The 20,419-nt window shown below is 45.2% G+C and overlaps 1 protein-coding gene across 1 annotated transcript; it reads right to left on the bottom strand.

Annotated features, from left to right (window-relative positions):
- Nucleotides 1-1,200: 1,200 nt before the first annotated feature.
- On the bottom strand, nucleotides 1,201-18,997 carry LOC131896114 (uncharacterized). Its single transcript, XM_059246698.1, is given in 6 exon segments — nucleotides 1,201-1,326; nucleotides 13,871-14,247; nucleotides 14,250-17,358; nucleotides 17,360-18,391; nucleotides 18,428-18,532; nucleotides 18,692-18,997. Coding segments are annotated over 6 exon segments (5,055 nt in total).
- Between the last annotated feature and the right edge of the window lie 1,422 nt (nucleotides 18,998-20,419).

The following is a 20,419-nucleotide window of genomic DNA, read 5'->3' as shown; positions in this document are numbered from 1 at the left end:
TACTCTTCAGCCCAGGCAAGATACAAGGCCCACTCTCCTGAGGGCTGCAGTTGGCGAAGGGCAGAGACAACTCTGTGCAGCCCTATCCTTACCGTTTTCAGTGGTAACAGGAGCCATGAACATCAACACAGACCACAGCTGTGTTAGGGCCCCAGATCCAGACAGCACCGTGGCCCCCAATGGCAGTGCAGGCCACGCATAGCTGTATGGTTCCAACAGAGGCTCAGCCCTCGAACACTAACATGGTCCTAGGTGGTGGCCCAGACCCCTGACATCCATGTGGCCCGGGTGGCAATATGGGCCATGGATATCAACATGCCCCAGCTGCAGTTGGACCGTGGACCCAGACATGGTCTTTGGCAGCCTCTCTGGCCCAGATTCACCATGGCCCTCGTTGGCAATCACTCAGATGGGCGGCATGGACCCAGCAGCTATGTGGCCTTTGAACACCCACATGGCCCAGGTAACAGCTCTGATTCCAAGTATCCACGCAGCCTTTGGTGGCAAAAGGAGCCTCTGACATCAACACAGACCCTGGATATGGCAGGGCTACGGACCCAGACATGGCCATGGCCACAACTTAGGCCTGTACAATACCATAGCCCTAGATAGCAGCTCGTCACTCAGGTCTGCATGGGCCCAGCAGCAACATAGCCCACGTACACCAATGTGGCCACAGGTGGTGGCCCAGATCCTGGGCATTTGTGTGACCTTTGGTGGTAACACAATCCACAGATGTCAAAACAGACTCAGATGTTCATAGGATCATGGACCCAGACATATCTCTAGATGGTAGCTCAGACCCTGAGCATCCAGGTGCTCATGGTAACAGAAGCCATGGACATCAACAACATGCAGTAGGGCCATGGACCTATAATGGCCCTCAGCCACAGTTCAGGTCATGACACCATGATCTCTGGAGGCAGCACAGGCCACCCAGGTCTGTAAGGCATCACAAGCAGCTTGACCCTCAAAGACTGAGACGGCCTTCAGTGTTGGCCCAGACTGTGGGACTCTGCATGGCCCTAGGTGACAACAGGAGCCACTGAAGTCAACTCAGAACCCAGCCTCAGGAGGGCCATGGACCCAGACCTGGCCCCCTAGCAGCAATTTGGGACAGATATCACCATTGTCCAAAGTGCAGGACGCTTAGATTAAGCATGGACCTTGTGTGGGCATATCTTTCAGACACAAACACGGTCACAGGTGGTAGCCCAGACTCTGGGTCTCCATAGGGTCCTTGGTGGTAACAGGAGCCACAGACATTAACTCAGACTCCCCAGCTTCATTGGGACCACTGACCAAGGCATTGCCCCTGGCAAGCAGCTGAAACAGACATCACCATCACCCCTGGTGGCAAGCAGGCCATCCATGTCAGCTGGTTCCTCACCACCCTGACCTCTTCAGACAAGCTCCTTTTCCCAGCAAATGAATTGTTCTGCCTTTCTTTCTCTCTTTCCCATCCTGTGCTTGCTCACCATAACAGTGCCCCAGCGATGTTTGCCCTTCAAGTTCCCACAGGGCCTAGGGAGTGCCAAGTGGCTAGTGGTTGATTTCTGAGAAATTTTTCGTTTTATACATGACTGTTATTAGCATGATTCTGGTTTATGACTTTCAATAATGTCTCTTAAATTTTATTTTCCTCCATATGAGAAAGATGAAGGTATTGATACTTATCAAGTGCTAGTTGTCAGGTATAATAAGTTGAAGTTAATTTTTTTTTCCCTAGAGATCAGTCTCTGGCCCTGGAGACTCTTCCATTAGGATATCCAATGATCCTTCCCCTCTGCCTTTGACTAGTACTGTAGTAGAAGCTTTCTTGCATCTTACCCACGAGGGATGGCAGCATTTCTGGAGTACATATTTGAAATGTTTGTTGAAATGGTTTTTGTTAACTTGACACACACTTAGACATATCTGAGAAGAAATTTTAGTTGAGGAATTGCCTTCTTCTTATTGACCTATAGTCATGACTGTAGGTTATTGTGCTGATTTATGGTTGATGAGGGACTACCTTGCCCACTCTGGGAGGTGTCATGTGATCTTGAAATATATGAAAACACAAGTTGAGCAAGCCATGGGAAGAAAGCCAGGGAGCTGCACTTCTCCATAGTCTCTGCTTCAGTTCCTGCTTCTAGATTCCTTCCTTGATCTCCTGCCCTGACTTCCCTCAATATTGATCTGTGGTCAAAACATTAAGTCAAAAAAAAAACCTCTTTTCTTCCTGCATTGCTTTGGTTAATGATGTTTATCAAATCAATAGAAAGCAAATTAGGATACATACATATGTCCTCTTTGGAAGCTACACTGTCTCATCAAGAAGCACATAGTGTCCGTGTGAATTCATGGTTCCAGAAATTTCTGATCCACTTTGGCAGCTTCGTTTTTTGATTCTAGGGACTCACTATCCCACAGTTTTTTTTCTGCTATGTTAATTTTATGAGAATTTCTTGGAAATTTACAGATTTTCTACTTGTTCATAATTTTTATTGTGAATATTAGAGCTGAGTCTACAAGTCTTTAGTCATTGAGTTGTTTCAACTAGAAAAGTCATATTGGGCCCTGTTACTAAATGTAGATAGTTGTGTTTGTGTGTGTGTGTGTGTGTGTGTGTGTGTGTGTGTGTGCCCATTTTTGTATGTATATGCTTTTGAATAAACATTTATTTGCATATTTTGTGTGTGTATACATACATATATATAGACATATCCTTGTGTGTATATGCTTTTGCATATGCTTATGTGCGTGTGATTTTCTTGTTCCTAAAAATTCCTGTTTCTAAATATAGAATAATAGCATAATATAATTATAACTAAATTATTAGGTAATGACTAGCAATTTTAATTTTTCAGAGTGAATTCTACAGAATATTTTCAGAGTCAACAGTCCATGATCTTTAGCATGGTTTGCCTTCTCTAAAAATTACTTATTTCTGTAGCTTCATTAACTGTTGGAGCTCTCTGATCCCATAGCAAACATCCTCTTCATTATGCTCAGTTCCACCTGTTTCTCTCCACTTCCAAAATTATAGTCAGCTTTCATTTAATGTTGTTCTCTTCCTGCATTTGATTCTGATTTATCAAGAATATCAGATAACCAAATTGTCCTCTTTAATAAAACTTTCACATGTTATTTAAAGAAGCTTTCATAACTGTTCGAATAGCCTTTTAAAAAAAAAAAAATGTTGGCCAGGTGGTGGTGGCACACGCCTTTAATCCCAGCACTCGGGAGGCAGAGGCAGGCGGATCTCTGTGAGTTCGAGGCCAGCCTGGGCTACCAAGTGAGTCCCAGGAAAGGTGCAAAGCTACACAGAGAAACCCTGTCTCGAAAAACCAAAAAAAAAAAAAAAAAAATGTTGTTTCCTATAAGGAAAATAAAACCTTTAGGCATCACTGTATATATTGTCAGAAGTCATCCAAGTAGATGGTTCTAGCATTTCAGTGTGTTGATTTGATAGTGCTAATCATCCTGTACTTTTTGGACTGGACATTTGTCCTTAAAATGTTTCTTGCTAGTTCATGAAGAAATATGGTCTTTATACTACTGTGTAATTTGTATTTGATAGTTCAAGAGAACACCATTTCATCCAAATCTTTAGAAAGTTTGCATTGCATTATCTCAGTCAATTCTCAGATATATGGCTATTTATTGAGAAAAAGCCTTTGAAATAGAACTTGTTCATAGTAAAACATTATATAGGAAACATTCCAGATAATAATTCTAGGTACTTCAAGGGCCTAAAGTATTTAAGTCTCTGTAAATTTGGAGGCAGAGAAAGTAAGAGATGTTGTAACTTCAATATTACAAACTTCTTGCATTCTTTTCTAGATCCTTTGGAATGTATTTTATCATACAATTGCCCAAAACAATTATTAAGTGAAATAAGATTAAAATAAACTCAGAATGATTTTCAGTTAATGCCATTAATCTCATGAGAAAATGAATCATATTTTAAAGTTTCCTTTGTCTTACTTGCTGTTTATTCCTTGCTTTTATTTTTATTCATTTTTTATTTTATTTTATTTTTTGTAGTACAGTTTTAAACAGCAAGATGAGATGATCAAGATATTTCTGAAGAACTCAGGAAGCTGCTAAATATATGTAATTCAATTTTTTTTGGAGCAATAAGGTAGAAAATAGCTCTTATAAAGTGTCATTATGGAAACATTAGGTTCTGATTAGTTAACAGCTTTGATATTTTTCTAGATTAGAACAAATTTAGGCAATTGAACATTTTGTGCAATGCTAGAGAATTGCAATAAGTTTAGTCAGGAAAATTTCACCTAGCTTTTCTCAGGATTTAAATTCCATTTGATTGTTGCCTACTGTACTCTGTAGCATCTCACCCGGTTTATCCCTTCTAACTGACTTGTAGCCTCTGCTGTCCATCCTCCATCCCGACTGTCAATGTCTCCATGCATTTACAGTTTGGTGTACTTGAGTGCTCGTGCATATGTCATAAACTTATTTCTAGACATTTCATTCCTTCCATTCTCATTCTTTTTTGTTGTTTTTCTCCCTAAGAAGTAAAATCGCTGGGCACGGTGGCACAGGTCTTTAATCCCAGCACTCGGGAGGCAGAGGCAGGCAGATCTCTGTGAGTTCAAGGTCAGCCTGGTCTACAGAGCGAGATTCAGGACAGGAACCAAAACTGCATGAAGAAATCCTGTCTCGAAAAACAAACAAACAAAAAAAGAAGTAAAATTTACTTACTTGATGAGAACATATTTAATAATGGTTTTCCATGAATTATAAGAAAAAAAACCAACAACATGAAAGTTAATGTTTAGGGCTTCTACCTGTGTTTTCCCAACTTAAAATGAATAATTTAATTAATTAAAGAGATAACTAATTTCATGATTTTATGGGCTAAATGCAGAGCCTGACAGGGGTAAGGCAAGCATTGTCTTGCTGCGATATACACCTATTCCAGCAGTAATATCCTGATAGATTTTGAATTGTGAAATGAAAATAAAAGTGACTTACAGGAAGTTAAGAATAGATATCTAAAACAATTGTTTTAATCTCTGGGAGTACATATGTACTGAACTTTTATGTACTGGAAATCCTAATTAAATTCAGTGGGCCATAAAAATAAAAATATTACCTTTGCTTTAAAATATTTTAACCTAAGGTTGTAAGAAGAGAAAAATCTTATTTAAGAGATAGATCAAAACTTATTGAGTACAAGCACTGTTTCTCATAAAATTGATTTTCTTTCTTTTCAGTTGTAGAATTTATTTTGATTTGTACATAACAAATGGCTCAAATTGAAGAAGTTTTCACTGGAAAAAAAAACATAAGGTATCTTACAAGCATTAGATGTCTGACCTAGCCAAATCCAATAGGATGCAAGGAAGAGCTTTATAGTTTATCTGTTATTTTTTACTATTATTGTACAAATGAAGGAGAGTATGAGACAGATGGCACTACTTGCAAACACATCGTATTTCTGCTATGTAAAAAACGAGATACAAAGAAAGTTGATAGATTATGCATATATATGTTTTATCTTATATTTTTGAAATACAATTTGAAACAACTGGAGAGGATCAAGGTTCTAAAGAACTTAGCAAGTTGTTAAATATATTTATGTGAGATTACAAAACTGCAATATATTAGCCATATACTGATATTTCACTGAGGTTATATATTTTTTTACATGAAGGGAGAGCCCATTTATTCCTTTTGTTACTCAAAATGTATATTTCCCTAAATTAAAATTAAATATTATTTATTTAATAATTAAAGTCTGCAGGATCAGATGATCTTTCTGATGTTTGCTCCACCTAAAACTCTGTGAGATAACTGCATAATAAAGAACAATGTTAAAAAATATGATAAAATATAATTATTGAGTACATACATTTGTATTACATAAATGCCATATGATTTTTGTGGGGTCTTGCCCCACCCCGCGGGGAACTTAGGTCACCTCTGAAGAGGTGGCCTGGAACAGAGGAAAGGTAAGTGCACCTCAAACCCTTTTCCCAGCCTCCCTCTTACCTGGAGACAACCAGACACAGTGGGGAGTCAAGTCAAGCAAGAACTCCTTTATTGTCAGGCAGTAAGCCTCTTTTACAGCAAAAAACCCTCAGAACCCTAGGAGGGGGTGGAAGGAACCAACCAGTCATTTTAAAGGTCACCCTATACTCATTTCCTTGTTTAGAAGCTGTTTATGCACTGACATCATCTCCTGATCTTTGTATCTTATCTCAGCATAAACATCTTGAGCTAACTTCCTCTCAGCTCCATTTGTGTAGCTCATGTATGCCCCACAGATTTTTATAGATATTAAGTGTGCTTTTGCATCCATAACACATTCATATTATATTTTTCCTGTTCCATTTTTTCTCTCTCTTCTCATTTAATGTGTCAACTAAGTCCCTAGATGTTACAACATGAGAATTTGACAGAACAAAGTAAATTGAATTCCATCTTCTGATTTTGTGCTCAGATCCATTTGAATGGAAAAAAGGCAAAGATATAAAGTCATATAATACATATAAGATTAGGAAAGAGGCATCAAGACACAAGTTCTGGAAATTGGCTATACACTGATACACATGCAGAATTATGTTTACAGAATGTGCATGAGACAAGACCAAGATCACTCCTACCATGGTAATATTTCAATCTGATAGGAATTTTCCTTTATATATTCATAAAGAAGAGTGTTCTCCACATCATTAGTGGCAAATGTCCTCATGTCCATTTACTCTTCTTGGAGGCATTATAAAACTCTGGGTTAGCCATGAATGTAAAAGGATTAAATATAAAGAACTAACACACACACACACACACTCATACACACACACATACACACGCACACATACAACATACACACACACACACACACATACACACACATACACACTATTTTTCTTTATCTTCCTCTTCTACAAACTGAAGGATTCTCTTGCCTGGGTCTGGACAAGCGTGAGAATTGTTTAGACAAAGACATTCTGGACTGGGAATGTGAAGGCTGGATAACCAAAATCTCAGAATTTGTGCTAAATATTCCTGTGGACAAGCCCTTGACAAAACTCATGCATCCTGTTTTATTGTTCTGGCTTTGTGTGAGTTTCATGCAATAACAACCATAACTGGGACTTCTTCCCTACAGAGTTCCCCGGATTACCACCCATTGAGTTAGTATCATTATGTCATGCCACTCTTAAAATCCTTCAGTAGATCTGCAGCTGGGGACTTGAGGACAAAGGTGGAGAATATACTCTTCAACTGCTAGGTGCTTTTTTGGTATCTGATATATAGGAAGGGTTTCTATAGAGAATCATTATGATTTGGGATAAATTATAAGTTGGAGGAAAATTACTTTAAATTAAGATTTTCATAAAGAAATTTAGTAAATGGTAAATTTGAAATAAATATAAATTTTAATATGTTGATCCTTGCTGCAAATCTGAGTGGATTTGAAAGAATGGAGAAAATAGATGTGAAAGATTTTCCACGTTTTTCAGCGTATATCATTTTGACTGTATGTGCGGAACACTTCAAGTATAATCACTAGTGGTTGCTCAAAATTACTGCTTTAAAATGGGTTTACTCTCTCAGTATTCACAGATAAAATTTCATTGTGGTTAAAACAGTGTCAACATTGGTGAGGGGTATGTTACTGTGTGTCACAAATGTTCTAAAGAAATTATCCTTGTATACAAAGAGAAAATAAGCCCAGGAACACCATGTTTGTTTCCTCAGTTTTTAATCTCCAAACAAGACTATCTTATTTTTCCTAATTGCCTTTCATTCAGCTATTTTGTCTCCTATATTTTTCATGTATTTTTTTTTGTTGAAATATGTGATTTTTTTGACTCAATAAATCATTGTTTGTGAAAACATGCTTGAAATATTAAAAACAGACTTCCAGCAATAGCCCAGTAGGTTTATAGCACTTACCAACAAACAGGAGAAGCTAGGATTACCAGCACCAGTTTAAAAAATGTTAGGTGTGACAGTGCATGTCTACAACCAGAGACACAAGAAGAGGAAGAAGGATATACAGTGCATGCTGGCCCCCAGTCAATATGAAAATCGGCAACCTTCAAGTCCAAGGAGAGACACTGTCTGAAGAGACTAATCCAGAGCACCATAGAGCAGAACACTCTATAATATCCACTCTTTACAAGTACACTCACATACCTATGAATATAGAAACCTGCACAGACCCACCCTACCCATCTGCTCCACATACAAACACTTATATACAGGATGGAATATGAAACAACAATACATAAATAAAATATAAACAAGAAATGGTATTCATGAGATGATATATTTTATTAGGAATTCATTTAATTTAAAAGATAATAGACATCCTTTGAATTTTGACTTTTCTATTTAACCTGTGTTATTTTGGTTCATAGAAATGTCAAAAAAAGCATTCTTCTGTTCTAGAATGTTTTCCTACCAGAAATATTTGATTCAAGTTCTTCATGTGTGTTTTACTTTTTTATTTTATTGAAAATATATTTTTTCTCATATAATTTATCCTGATAATGGTTGCCCCTGTCTCTACTCCTTCTATGTCCTCCCCACCTCCCCTGCCATCCAGATACACTCTCTTCTGTCTCTCATTAGTAAACAAACAGGCTTCTAAGGGATAATAACATAATACAACATAATATAATATAATGTGCAACATAATATTATATGAAAATATAAAACAAAAATATCAGAATTGGACATAATAAACAAACAACTAAAGGAAAAGAACCCAAGAGAAGACATAAGAATCAGAGATCCACTCAAGAATCCCATCTGCCCTCTCAAGAATCCCATAAAAACATTAAACTGGAAGCCATAATATATGCACAAAGGGCTTGATATAGACCATGCCATGCAGGCCCTGTGCATGCTGGCTCAGTCTTTGGGAGTTCATATGAGCTTTACTCATGTTGATTAAAGGGCCTTCTTAGTATCCTCCATCTCCCCTTGCTCTTATACTATTTCTGTTTCCTTTTCTCCAGGGTCCCCTGAGACCCAAAAGAAGGGATTTGATGGAGACATTTAGGACTGAGTGTTCCAAAGTCTTTCAATTGTCTACATTATGTTTGGCTGTGGGTTCTCTGTATTTGTTTCTGTCTGCTGCAAAAGGAAGCTTTTCTAATGATAATTGAGCAAGGCACTGATCTATAACCTATGAGTATAGGAGAATGTCGCTAGAAATCATTTTATTCCTACTTTTTTATTTTAATTTATTTTTTAGAACAGTAGCACATATTGCAAGCAGAACAGCATCTTAGATAAAAGGGTTTGTATGGTGATATTTTAATTGTACTGAAATGTGATTTTATTCATATGTTAATAAATAAAGTTGCCTGGGGGTCAGAGCTAATAGCAAGCCATAGCAGAAACTGGGCTGTGGTGGTGCACACCTTTAATCCCAGCTCTTGGGAGGCAGAGCTAAGGGGATCTCTGTGTGTTCAAGGATACAGCCAGCATGGAGACACATGCCTTTAATCTCAATACCAACCATAGAAGACCTGGAGGTCTCTACAGACAGGCAGTGACGAGGAGGTAATGTGGATGGGTTTACAACCAATGAGAAGGCAGAATAGAAAGTCTATAAAAAAGACAAACAGACAGGAAGTAGGTCTCTTGCTGAGGAAAATAGCAGCGGCAGTGAAGGGTAAGGTTTTTAGCTCTTACCTATCGCTCTGACCTCTTGGGCTTTCATCTTTGCATTGGCTCTGTGTTTCTTATTTAGTAAGACGGTTACATCAACAGGTTTGTGACTGGCTTAGTGTTTATGTTTCTTTTCTGGTATGGTGCAGAATACCTCCTGTACCAAAGACACTGGAATGGGGTGAAGGTTCTATGTAGTCACCAGCACACCTTCTCTATGGTCAGTGAGTGCGTTGTGTAGATATTGTCTTCAGCATTGGGGGCCTGCTCTCAGAGTGTAGTGAGCAACCTATAGTCTTTGCAACAGCCTGGGGACTTTGAGGATTCACATTGACCACTTTGGCCAAGAAGTGAATTACATGGAATCCTATCTCTGTACCTTTAAAATGTGCTTTGTAATGATGCAGTAATTTTGTTTCTTTCTTTGACCACTGCAGTGTGTGTCAGCGACTACTACCCTCCCCCTCCCCTTCTTCTTCCTCCACTCCTGCTTTTTTCCCCCTCTTTTTCCTCCTTCCTCTTCCTTCTCTCTCTTTTCCTTTCTTTTCCTCCTCCTGTTCTTCCTTCCCATTCTCCTCCTTCTCCACCATCTTTTTCTTTCTCCTTCCCCTTCTCTTCTGAGATGAGATCTCAACATATAGCCTAGGGTGGCCAGGTGTTGGGGGCCTAGAGGTCCTTGTATTCACAAAGAAGCATTAAGAAACACCAGGGGAAGCCAGGCAGTGGTGGCACATGCCTTTAATCCCAGCACTCTGGAGGCAGAGGGAGGAGGATCTCTGTGATTTCCAGGCCAGCCTGGACTACAGAGTGAGTTCCAGGAAAGGCGCAAAGCTACACAGAGAAGCCCTGTCTCAAAAAAACTAAAACTAAAAAGAAAAAGAAAAAGAAAAAGAAAAACCGAAAAGAAAAGAAACACCAGAGGTGTTAAACACACAGGGGCCTCTTCTCAATGGAGGAGATAAAACACCTTTTTTTTTTCAACCGCCCAGAAGAATGGGAGTGGATTTTGTGAACAATCTGGTGATCTTTTTGCTATCTGTGGAGGCAGACCTCATCTGCCTTTACTATAGAGGCTGACTTCACCCAGATTCTCCTAATGATTACCCCAGACTCTTCCCTCGCTAGCCTGTTACCGACCCTTAGGGGAGATGTCACATATATGTTATGGTCTGCTGACCTATATGTTATTGCTCAGAGACCACACTGGATTCTAGACCTTTTAGCTATAGAACACACTCTACATGTTTCTATGTAATCACACCTGAAAATTCATTGTGGACCCGGAATTGGACTAATTGTTGCCTAGAAATCCTTTCCAAAATTGCACTGTGTTTTGAATATCTGACAATGAACCACCTGACATTAGGTTCCCTGAAGTGTGATCCAAGTTGATGATGTCAATCTGTACCAGCTTTTCAATCTTTTCTCTTCACAGGTTCACATCCCTGCCTGGTACCTGCAGGAACCCTGTTGTCCAGGAACTCAGAATCCCCTCCTTCCACCTCTGTAACACCTGGATAACAAACACGTGTCCCCAAAATGTATACAGTATTTGTCACTTCAGTTTTATCATCTTAAATAAGTTTCACATAATTCTCAAAAGACTCAGCGTTTTCTGCTGTAGAATTTTCTGTCTGTGTGACTAACTGTGAAAGACCCCACGAAGGCAGTCTTCCCTCAGGAGAGACCCTCGCCCAAGGATCACACCGAGACCACGAATCAGATGCAAACAGCAAGAGGCTTTATTCGGGAACACGGGTACCCGGGGCGACACAGTCTCTCAAGAAGCTCAAGGGACTGGTGCGCCCACGGGCTGGAGCAGAGGGTTTTTATAGGGTCCGGCAGCCGAAGCTCGGGTGCAGAAGCAAGAAGCCTGGTTACAGGGTTTTGATTGGATGATTCAAATGAGGCCAGGTTCAAACCCAGGTCAGCTCGTGGTTTCTCCCCGAGCTCACCACGCCTAGCTTTTGTCTAGGGTACAGGGTGTTTTCCTGACCTTTTAGTTCCTCGCTCTGGGGCCAGGTGGCTAACCACAAATGTTCTGTTTATTCCATGTCCGTTAACTGAACTCCTCAGTACCTCTCAGGCTTTATTCAAAAACAGCTGAGCTAAGCTATGTTAGGCGGGGAGGCTGGGGGTCTTTCATTCCCCCATTTTCTTATCTCAGGAATGGAATCCTCCATTCATGGGGAAGATTGGTGACGTGACTCGAGTTCCATCTGGTTGAGCCTTTGGTATTGCTGGGTTAATACCAAAGTCTGAACAATAGAGACGTGTTCCCTGATAAATTGGACAAGTCTACTTAGGATACAGGGCCCAAACGTCAAGAGGAGTAATAGAATCAGAAGGGGTCCCAGAAGGGTGGAAATGAGGGTGGTGAGCCAGGGGGACCTTCTGAACCATCCTTCAAACCATCCCTGTTGCTCTTCAAAGAATTTTTGTCTCTGTTCTAATCGTTTTCTCAACTTAGCCATGCTATCTCTTACCACCCCAGTATGATCCGCATAGAAGCAACATTCCTCTTTAAGGGCGGCACACAACCCTCCCTCCTGTAAGAATAGAATGTCGAGTCCCCTTCTGTTCTGGAGCACTACTTCAGAGAGGGAGGTCAGCGATTTTTCTAAGGCGCTTACTGATTCCTCTAGGTCCCGAATGTCCTGATTCATGGCCGCTTGGAGCTGTCTAAATTGTTGGGTTTCCATTAGGGCGGTGGTGCCTGTCCCTACCCCGGCTGCAATTCCTCCCATAGTCAGCCCCCCCAATAATAGGGCCAGAGTGAGAGACGCCGGCTCTCTCTTATATCGATAGGGTCTCAACTCAAAGTGTGGGTAAATCTCCTCTGGTGTATGGTAAACAATCTTTGGATATAACTCGATGAGCACACAAAAATCAGAGGTAGCATTGAGGGCTGAGGCTGAAACGCAGGGGGTGAGCCCAGTATTACATGCCCAATAGGTACCATTAGGGCCGGTGACATAACCAGAGACAGCGCTTATGGATAGGGTGCGGTTACACAGGTGTTGGTGGGTGCGGGGGACGCTCCCTAGACATAGTCCTTGTCCTGACACCTCTGAGATTGTGAGCTTATGTTGGGCTGTCCCTAGACATTGGCTCGGAGGGGGACTGTGAGTGTTAGTATAATTACCCTGGGTTGCTATCCCCTCGTAGTAGGGAGGTTGGGAAACCAGACATAGCCAACATTCTTGCGTTCTATTTGGGTAGGTTACATTTAAGGCCTGGTAAGCCCCTGCTAGCAGACCCAAGAGCCGGTCTCCGGTTCCTGGCCGGGGCGGTTTGGTAGTGGCCGGAGTTATACCTGGGCTGGTAATCGAACCGGGTCGAGGGGTAATCTTCGGGGGTGCTGGAACAGGTAAGGAGGGGCGCTTCTGGTCAGAGAGAACCTGATTGGGGCCTATAGGGGTGGAGGCCTCCTCAATCTTAAGTTTGATAGTGAATCTTACGCCCCGATCATATCCGGTTTCATATAACCTGAGCCCCCAAGTGCGCCCCCGTTGCCAGTTTCTATCAGCCTTCCCCGGGCCAGTGAAAGTTATATTTAGGGGGAGTGAGAGCCCGGGCTCGAATCGGCTGACCTCGGTGGACCCAGCTGAGCAAGACCCCCCGCCTGTAGCCTTCCTGAAACCTCTATTGGTCTGGATCAGGTCCCAGCTGGAGCTAGGACTCCAATATGCTGCGCCAGTGGTCTCGCAGCCCCATTGGGCGCAGAAGAAATCTCCTTCCCCCCCGCATTTCTTGGCGAGGGCCCAGCCCCTCCCATCCCCCGGACAGACATAAAAGTCCGACTGGGCGAATCTACATCTTGCTTGAGGGTGACGGCATCCCGGATCTGGCCAATGCACCCCCCCCCCCGGGTGGGTGGAGGAGTTTAAGGCATCAAGCTTAATGCCCTCAACCCCCCAGAGTCCCGAATTCAATGCCAACTGGCAGAAGTCAGGGGTTAGGGGGGGCCACCATGTAAAGGGGGTATGAAGGGCTGTCGTCTGCCAGACCGTTTCCCCAGTTTGTGAGATGACCTGCCAAGTGAGTTTCTTGACTAGGTGCGGGCTCTCTGCCGCCCTAGTCCCCTGGGGGTAGACAGAGAGCAAGAAGAGGGGGAGGAAGAGGAGCCGCGGGCCAACCTTATTTTTAGGGGGTTCTGTGTGCGGTACACTGTCCATGCTGATTCTTTGGATCCTGCTGGGTCGGTCTCCCCAGCAGCCTTCACATGAGAGGCGTGGATCCATGCAGCAATCCCGTCGACCTTGAGTGCAGTGGGGGTGGTCAGCAAGACAGTGTAGGGCCCCTTCCACCGTGACTCTAGATTCTTAGTCTGGTGGCGCCGGACCCAAACGGAGTCCCCAATCTGGAAAGGGTGGGGGACCACCGGCTTGTCCAGCTGCTCTCGGTAGGCTTTAGCCAAGGGTTTCCAGATCTCCTTCTGCACCAGCTGGAGGGCCTGTAGATGTGCCTCTAAAGTGGTGCTGGTGGCAAAAGAGGAGATATCAGGATGGAGAAATTTCATGACTGGAGGTGGGGCCCCATATAGAATTTCAAAAGGGGTTAGGCCGTGCGGCCCAGGAGTATTCCGGGCTCGGTAAAGAGCCAAGGGAATAGGAGCACCCAATCTCTAGTGCCAGTTGCAAGCGTTAATTTGGTTAAAGTCTCCTTAATTGTCCTATTAGCTCGCTCTACCTGTCCTGAACTCTGGGGGCGGTATGCGCAATGGAGTTTCCAATTAACCCCCAATAATTTGGCCACTTTCTGACTTACCAGAGAAACGAAGGCAGGCCCGTTGTCCGACCCCAATATATGAGGCATCCCATACCTGGGGAAGATCTCTTCCAACAGTTTCTTTGTTACCACGTTAGCCGTTTCATTCTTGGTTGGAAATGCCTCAATCCATCCTGAAAAGGTGTCCACGAAGACCAGGAGGTACCGGTACCCATAGAGTCTGGGTTTAATTTCTGTGAAGTCTATTTCCCAATGTACACCTGGGCGATGCCCTCGTTGACGAGCCCCTTTGTTTAGATGAATCTTTCCTGCATTGACCTGAGTACAGGCTGGGCAGGTGGAAGATACCTGCTGAAGCACCCGGTCCTGGTTTAATAGCACAGTCCCAGTATTTTCATTGTCCAGTAGGGTCTTCATTTTATTCTTGCTCAAATGGGTCAGCGCATGAAGGAACCTCAGCATATATCGGGTATGGGAGGTTGGCATGACCATCCGGTTCCCTAGCATATAGGCTTGCCTCTGAGAGTCCCAATCCGCCCCCATTTTCTTTGCCTGCTCATGATCCTCGGGGCTGTATGGCATGGGCTCTCTCTTGGATTGAGGAGGCTCCAGGGTTTCCTGTATAGCCATCAACTGGCTATCTCCTGCCGGCTGGGAGGCCGCTGTCTGGGCGGTCAAATCCGCCAGGCGATTCCCTCTAGCTACCTGAGAGTCCCCCTTCTGGTGTCCTGGACAATGGACAATACTGAGCTGAAGCGGAAGGAATAGGGCCTTTAGGAGGTCCAGGATTTCCTTTTTGTTTTTGATCTCCTTCCCCGCCGATGTCAGCAGTCCTCTTCGTCTGTAAATTTCACCATGGACATGTGCAGTGGCGAAGGCGTATCTGCTGTCTGTATACACAGTAAGCTTCTTACCTTCTGCCATCCGGAGAGCTTGGGTGAGAGCGATCAATTCCGCTCGCTGGGCCGAGGTCCCAGGCGGGAGTGCCGAGGCCCATATTACTTCGGACTCGGTGGTGACGGCTGCTCCGGCCTTGCGCTCTCCTCCTTCCAGGAAACTGCTCCCATCTGTATACCAGACGACGTCTGGATTCTTGAGCGGCTGATCCGTCAGGTCAGGGCGGGTGCCATGTGCCTCAGCTAGAATCTGGAGGCAGTCATGTTCTACAGAGGGACTAGGTAGTGGCAGCAAGGTGGCGGGGTTAAGGGAGCCTACTGGTCCGAAGGTGACTCAATCCGAGTCCAAGAGTAAGGCCTGGTAATAAGTCATTCTGGCGTTGGAAAGCCATCTGTCCGGTGGTTGTCGGACCAGGGCCTCCACAGCATGAGAGGCCAGCACGGTCAGGGGCTGGCCCAGGGTCAATTTCCCGGCGTCCTTAAGTAGGACGGCGATGGCTGCTACCATGCGGAGGCATGGAGGCCATCCTGTAGCCACCGAGTCCAACTTCTTGGACAAGTACGCCACAGGTCTCCTCCAAGGTCCCAGTCTTTGCACCAGCACCCCTTTAGCAAAGCCCGAGTTCTCATCTATAAACAGTTCAAAGGGTTTGGTAAGATCTGGCAGACCCAGAGCCGGGGCCTCAAGTAAGGCCTTCTTGATCTGTTGGAATGCTTTCTGATGCTCCTCTTCCCATTGGAACATGGCCCCTGGTTTAGTGAGGGGGTATAATGGGGCTGCCAGTTCGGCAAAGCCAGGAATCCAAAGGCGGCAGTACCCAGCCGTACCCAGGAACTCTCGAACTTGGCGGGGGTTCTGAGGAGGGGGAATGGAGATTATCGTCTCCTTCCTTGCTTCTGTTAGCCACCTTTGCCCCCCGCTCAGGGTGTAGCCCAGGTAGGTAACCTTATCTCGGCATATTTGAGCTTTCTTGGCCGAGGCTCTATAACCCTTCTGTCCAAGTCTGGCCAGTAAGGCCCGAGTGCCCTCCAGGCACTCGGTCCAACTTCTGGCTGCCAGAAGTAGGTCATCCACGTACTGGAGCAGAGTCAGGGTCGGGTGCTCGACCCGGAACCCGGCCAAATCTGCATGCAGGGCCTCATCAAAGAGGGTTGGGCTGTTCTTGAAGCCCTGAGGGAGCCGAGTCCAGGTGAGTTGTCCCGAGAGCCCTTGTTCAGGGTCCCTCCATTCGAAAGCGAACAGTAATTGACTCTGAGGGTGTAGCCTTATACAGAAAAAAGCATCCTTCAGGTCTAGTACAGTGTACCAGACGTGAGTCGGCGGAAGGGTGCTCAGAAGGTTATAGGGGTTAGGCACCGTGGGGTGTATGTCCTCCACCCGCTTATTGACCTCTCTCAAATCCTGGACTGGCCTGTAGTCCCCTGTCCCCGGTTTCCTAACAGGCAAGAGAGGGGTGTTCCATGGGGACTGACAGGGCTTCAGCACCCCTTGGTCCAGGAGCCTCCGGATATGGGGTTTGATTCCCTCATGAGCTTCCCGTGACATTGGGTATTGTCTGATTGAAACGGGGGTCGCGGAGGCCTTTAATGAGATCATCAGCGGTGGCTGATCGCGTGCCAACCCCAGGCCCCCAGTCTCTGCCCAGGCGTGAGGAAACTCTCTCAACCAGTTCTGTAGCTCCTCAGGTGATTTCGCCGGGGGTTCTGACTCAAACAAACGGTATTCTTCCTCTAAATTGAGGACAAGGATTTGTAGAGGGTTCCCTTTAGGACCCGTGACCCTCGGTCCCTTCTCATCAAAATAGATTTGCGCTTTTAATTTGGTTAGTAGGTACCGTCCTAACAGCGGATGGGGGCATTCAGGTATGTGCAGAAAGGAGTGAGTTACTTGCCCTGAAGCCAGTTGGACTTTTCTCTCGATAGTCCAATAATATCTCTTGTTTCCAGTTGCCCCCTGCACCAGTGCAGAATGCCGGCTAAGAGGCACTCCGGCATGAGTTAGGACTGAATGTTCGGCACCAGTATCAACCAGGAAGGTCACGGGCTGCCCCCCGATCTTGAGGGTTATCCTAGGCTCAGGGGGGGGGCTCCTGGCCTCGACCCCCCTAGTCCTCCAAACTAAGGAGGTCCACAGTCTTGGGCTTGGGCCGGCGGGGTCCTTGTGGCTTCTTGGGGCATTCTCGGGCCCAGTGTCCCTTCTCCTTGCAGTAAGCACATTGATCTTTATCTAGGGGTGGCCTCCTTCGTTCTCCTGACCTGTCTCCCTCTCTCCGCTGTCCCTGAGATACAACGGCAGCCAGAACTTTCTTTATCTCCCTATGCTGTTTCCTATCCCTTTCTTCTTGTTTCTGCCATCTCTTTTCCTCACGCTCTTCAGGAGTTTCTCTCTTATTGAATACTTTCTCTGCTTCCTTCACTAGGTCTGGCAACCCTAATGCCTGTAAACCCTCCAACCGCTGCAATTTGGCTCTGATGTCTGAACTAGACTGATAGATAAATGATAGGATAATACCTGGAGCCTGACCTGGATCTTCTGGATCATACGGAGTATACATCCTATAAGCTTCCTTCAATCTTTCTAGAAATGCAGCGGGTGTCTCTTCCTTTCCCTGTATCACATTCCTTACCTGAGCCAAATTGGTAGGCCTTCTAGCGGCCGCTCGGAGACCCGCTAAGAGCAACTGGCGATAGAGACGTAGATGCTCCCTACCTTCAGGCGTATTGAAATCCCAGTTAGGGCGAGTCAAGGGAAAAGCCGCATCGATGACATTCGGGAGTTGGGATGGCCTCCCGTCATCGCCTGGAACCTGCTTCCGGGCCTCCAGGAAAACTCTCTGCTTTTCCTCTACTGTTAAGAGGGTCTGCAGGAGCTGCTGACAATCGTCCCAAGTCGGCCTGTGAGTCACCAGGATGGATTCAATCAGGTTAGTCAATGCCACAGGATCCCTGGAAAAAGGGGGGTTATGTTGTTTCCAGTTGTAAAGGTCTGAAGCAGAGAAAGGCCAATATTGGAGTTGTTGGTTCGGCCCTTCTCTGAGTGGGAAAGCTTGGGACTCAGTAGGGGGTCCCTCCCGGCGGCCGCGGAGGCGGCCGGCAATGGGGGACGACATCTCATCTTCCTTGTCTTCATCTGAGGTCCTGCTGGTTGAGGAAACCTTAGCATCTGCCAACGGCCGGATCGTGGCCGCTAATGCGGCCGCCGCCGCGGAGGCGGCGGCGGGAGCCGCCTCCGCGGCGGCGGGTCGCGGAGCGGGTCCAGCCTGATAGGGAGGGGGCTCCTCTGCCAGGAGATCTATGAGAGGGGAGTTAGGGTCTGGGGGGAGGACAGGGGGCTTGGGAGTCTCCTTGTGAGGGAGCACAGGGTAAAGGGAAGAGTCTGGGTTGAGGGGTGCAGAGGGCCCAGAGACTGGAGGGGGCTGTGGGAGGAAAGGCTTGACCCATGGAAATGGATTTTCGACCAGAGATCTCCAGATGGCGATGTATGGGACCTGGTCGGGGTGTCCATAAGGATTAGGGGCAAAAACCTTGCCCTCCACCTGTAAAATAAGAGAGAGGTTAAAGGATCCTTCTCGCGGCCAGCCAACATTCATCATGACCCATTCGGCCTTGCAGAGGGTGATCCATTTTTTCTTTTTGACAATGACACCTTCATTGTTTCCTCGGGCCTTAACATCGGACCAGTGGTCCATGGTTAGGCTCAGTGGGGTGGTGACGGTCTGTCCCATGGTGGTCTCTAGATAAAGAAGTGTTAGACAAGTAACGATAAACAAAAAGACAAGACAGACGACAGAAATTCGCGCTGCGCGGCTTCGGCGTAAAACTGAAAGCAGAAACTCAGACGGGGATGTGGAGGAACCTCGATCTCCGTCCCCTGCCAATACCACGTATCCTTCTGACACGGGAGAGGCCCCGAAAAACCGTGCCCCAGAGGGGACTTCAGTGACCCGTGGAACGTCTTCCAGGGTTTCGGTGGGCGAAGTCCGAGCTCGTCAGCTCCTTCTGCCCCCACCGACTCAGACCTGAATTAGGGCGCCCGACGAAAACGGAAGACAAGTAGACAGACTGGGACAAGACAGACAGTGGCCGGCCAACTTACCTCCTGACAGTGGGTTGGTGGTCCCGAGGCAGGGGGTCTCTATATCCTGGACGAGCCCCCAAATGAAAGACCCCACGAAGGCAGTCTTCCCTCAGGAGAGACCCTCGCCCAAGGATCACACCGAGACCACGAATCAGATGCAAACAGCAAGAGGCTTTATTCGGGAACACGGGTACCCGGGGCGACACAGTCTCTCAAGAAGCTCAAGGGACTGGCGCGCCCACGGGCTGGAGCAGAGGGTTTTTATAGGGTCCGGCAGCCGAAGCTCGGGTGCAGAAGCAAGAAGCCTGGTTACAGGGTTTTGATTGGATGATTCAAATGAGGCCAGGTTCAAACCCAGGTCAGCTCGTGGTTTCTCCCCGAGCTCGCCACGCCTAGCTTTTGTCTAGGGTACAGGGTGTTTTCCTGACCTTTTAGTTCCTCGCTCTGGGGCCAGGTGGCTAACCACAAATGTTCTGTTTATTCCATGTCCGTTAACTGAACTCCTCAGTACCTCTCAGGCTTTATTCAAAAACAGCTGAGCTAAGCTATGTTAGGCGGGGAGGCTGGGGGTCTTTCAACTGAAGATCTTAGACTCTGGGATTGCTGGGAACAATTGATGAATATGTTTAAATACTCATCAGTGACCTGGAAGAAATTGTAGAATTTTATACTTTTTTATTTGGGGCACCTATTATAAGAAATAATCTGAGCATTACAGTGACAAAAATTACAATGAATTTCATTTGGTCAAAAACCAATATGTAGTTAATTGATGTAGTCATGCTATCTGGGAAAGTGAGTGTTTCCCAGCCAGAAAATTAAACATCACATTTCTACGAGTGATATTTCAGATTTTAATAAGAAAACTAAAACCTTTCCTTTTAAGTTACTAACTTCTCTTTAAATTTATTTATGAACTATAAGATTCAACCTGTGTCAAAACAAAACATCTGAGGAATACATTCTGACCATTGAAACTAGTCCTTAAAATACAGTACATTTTCCTTCCTCTCTTGATGAACAGATTAACTTTGATTTTGCCTAAGTGAGATGAGTTGCAGTGTGTTAG

This window comes from Peromyscus eremicus, chromosome 19, assembly GCF_949786415.1.
Source record: "Peromyscus eremicus chromosome 19, PerEre_H2_v1, whole genome shotgun sequence".
Lineage (NCBI taxonomy): Eukaryota > Metazoa > Chordata > Mammalia > Rodentia > Cricetidae > Peromyscus > Peromyscus eremicus.
This window is presented reverse-complemented; position numbering and strand designations above follow the sequence as displayed.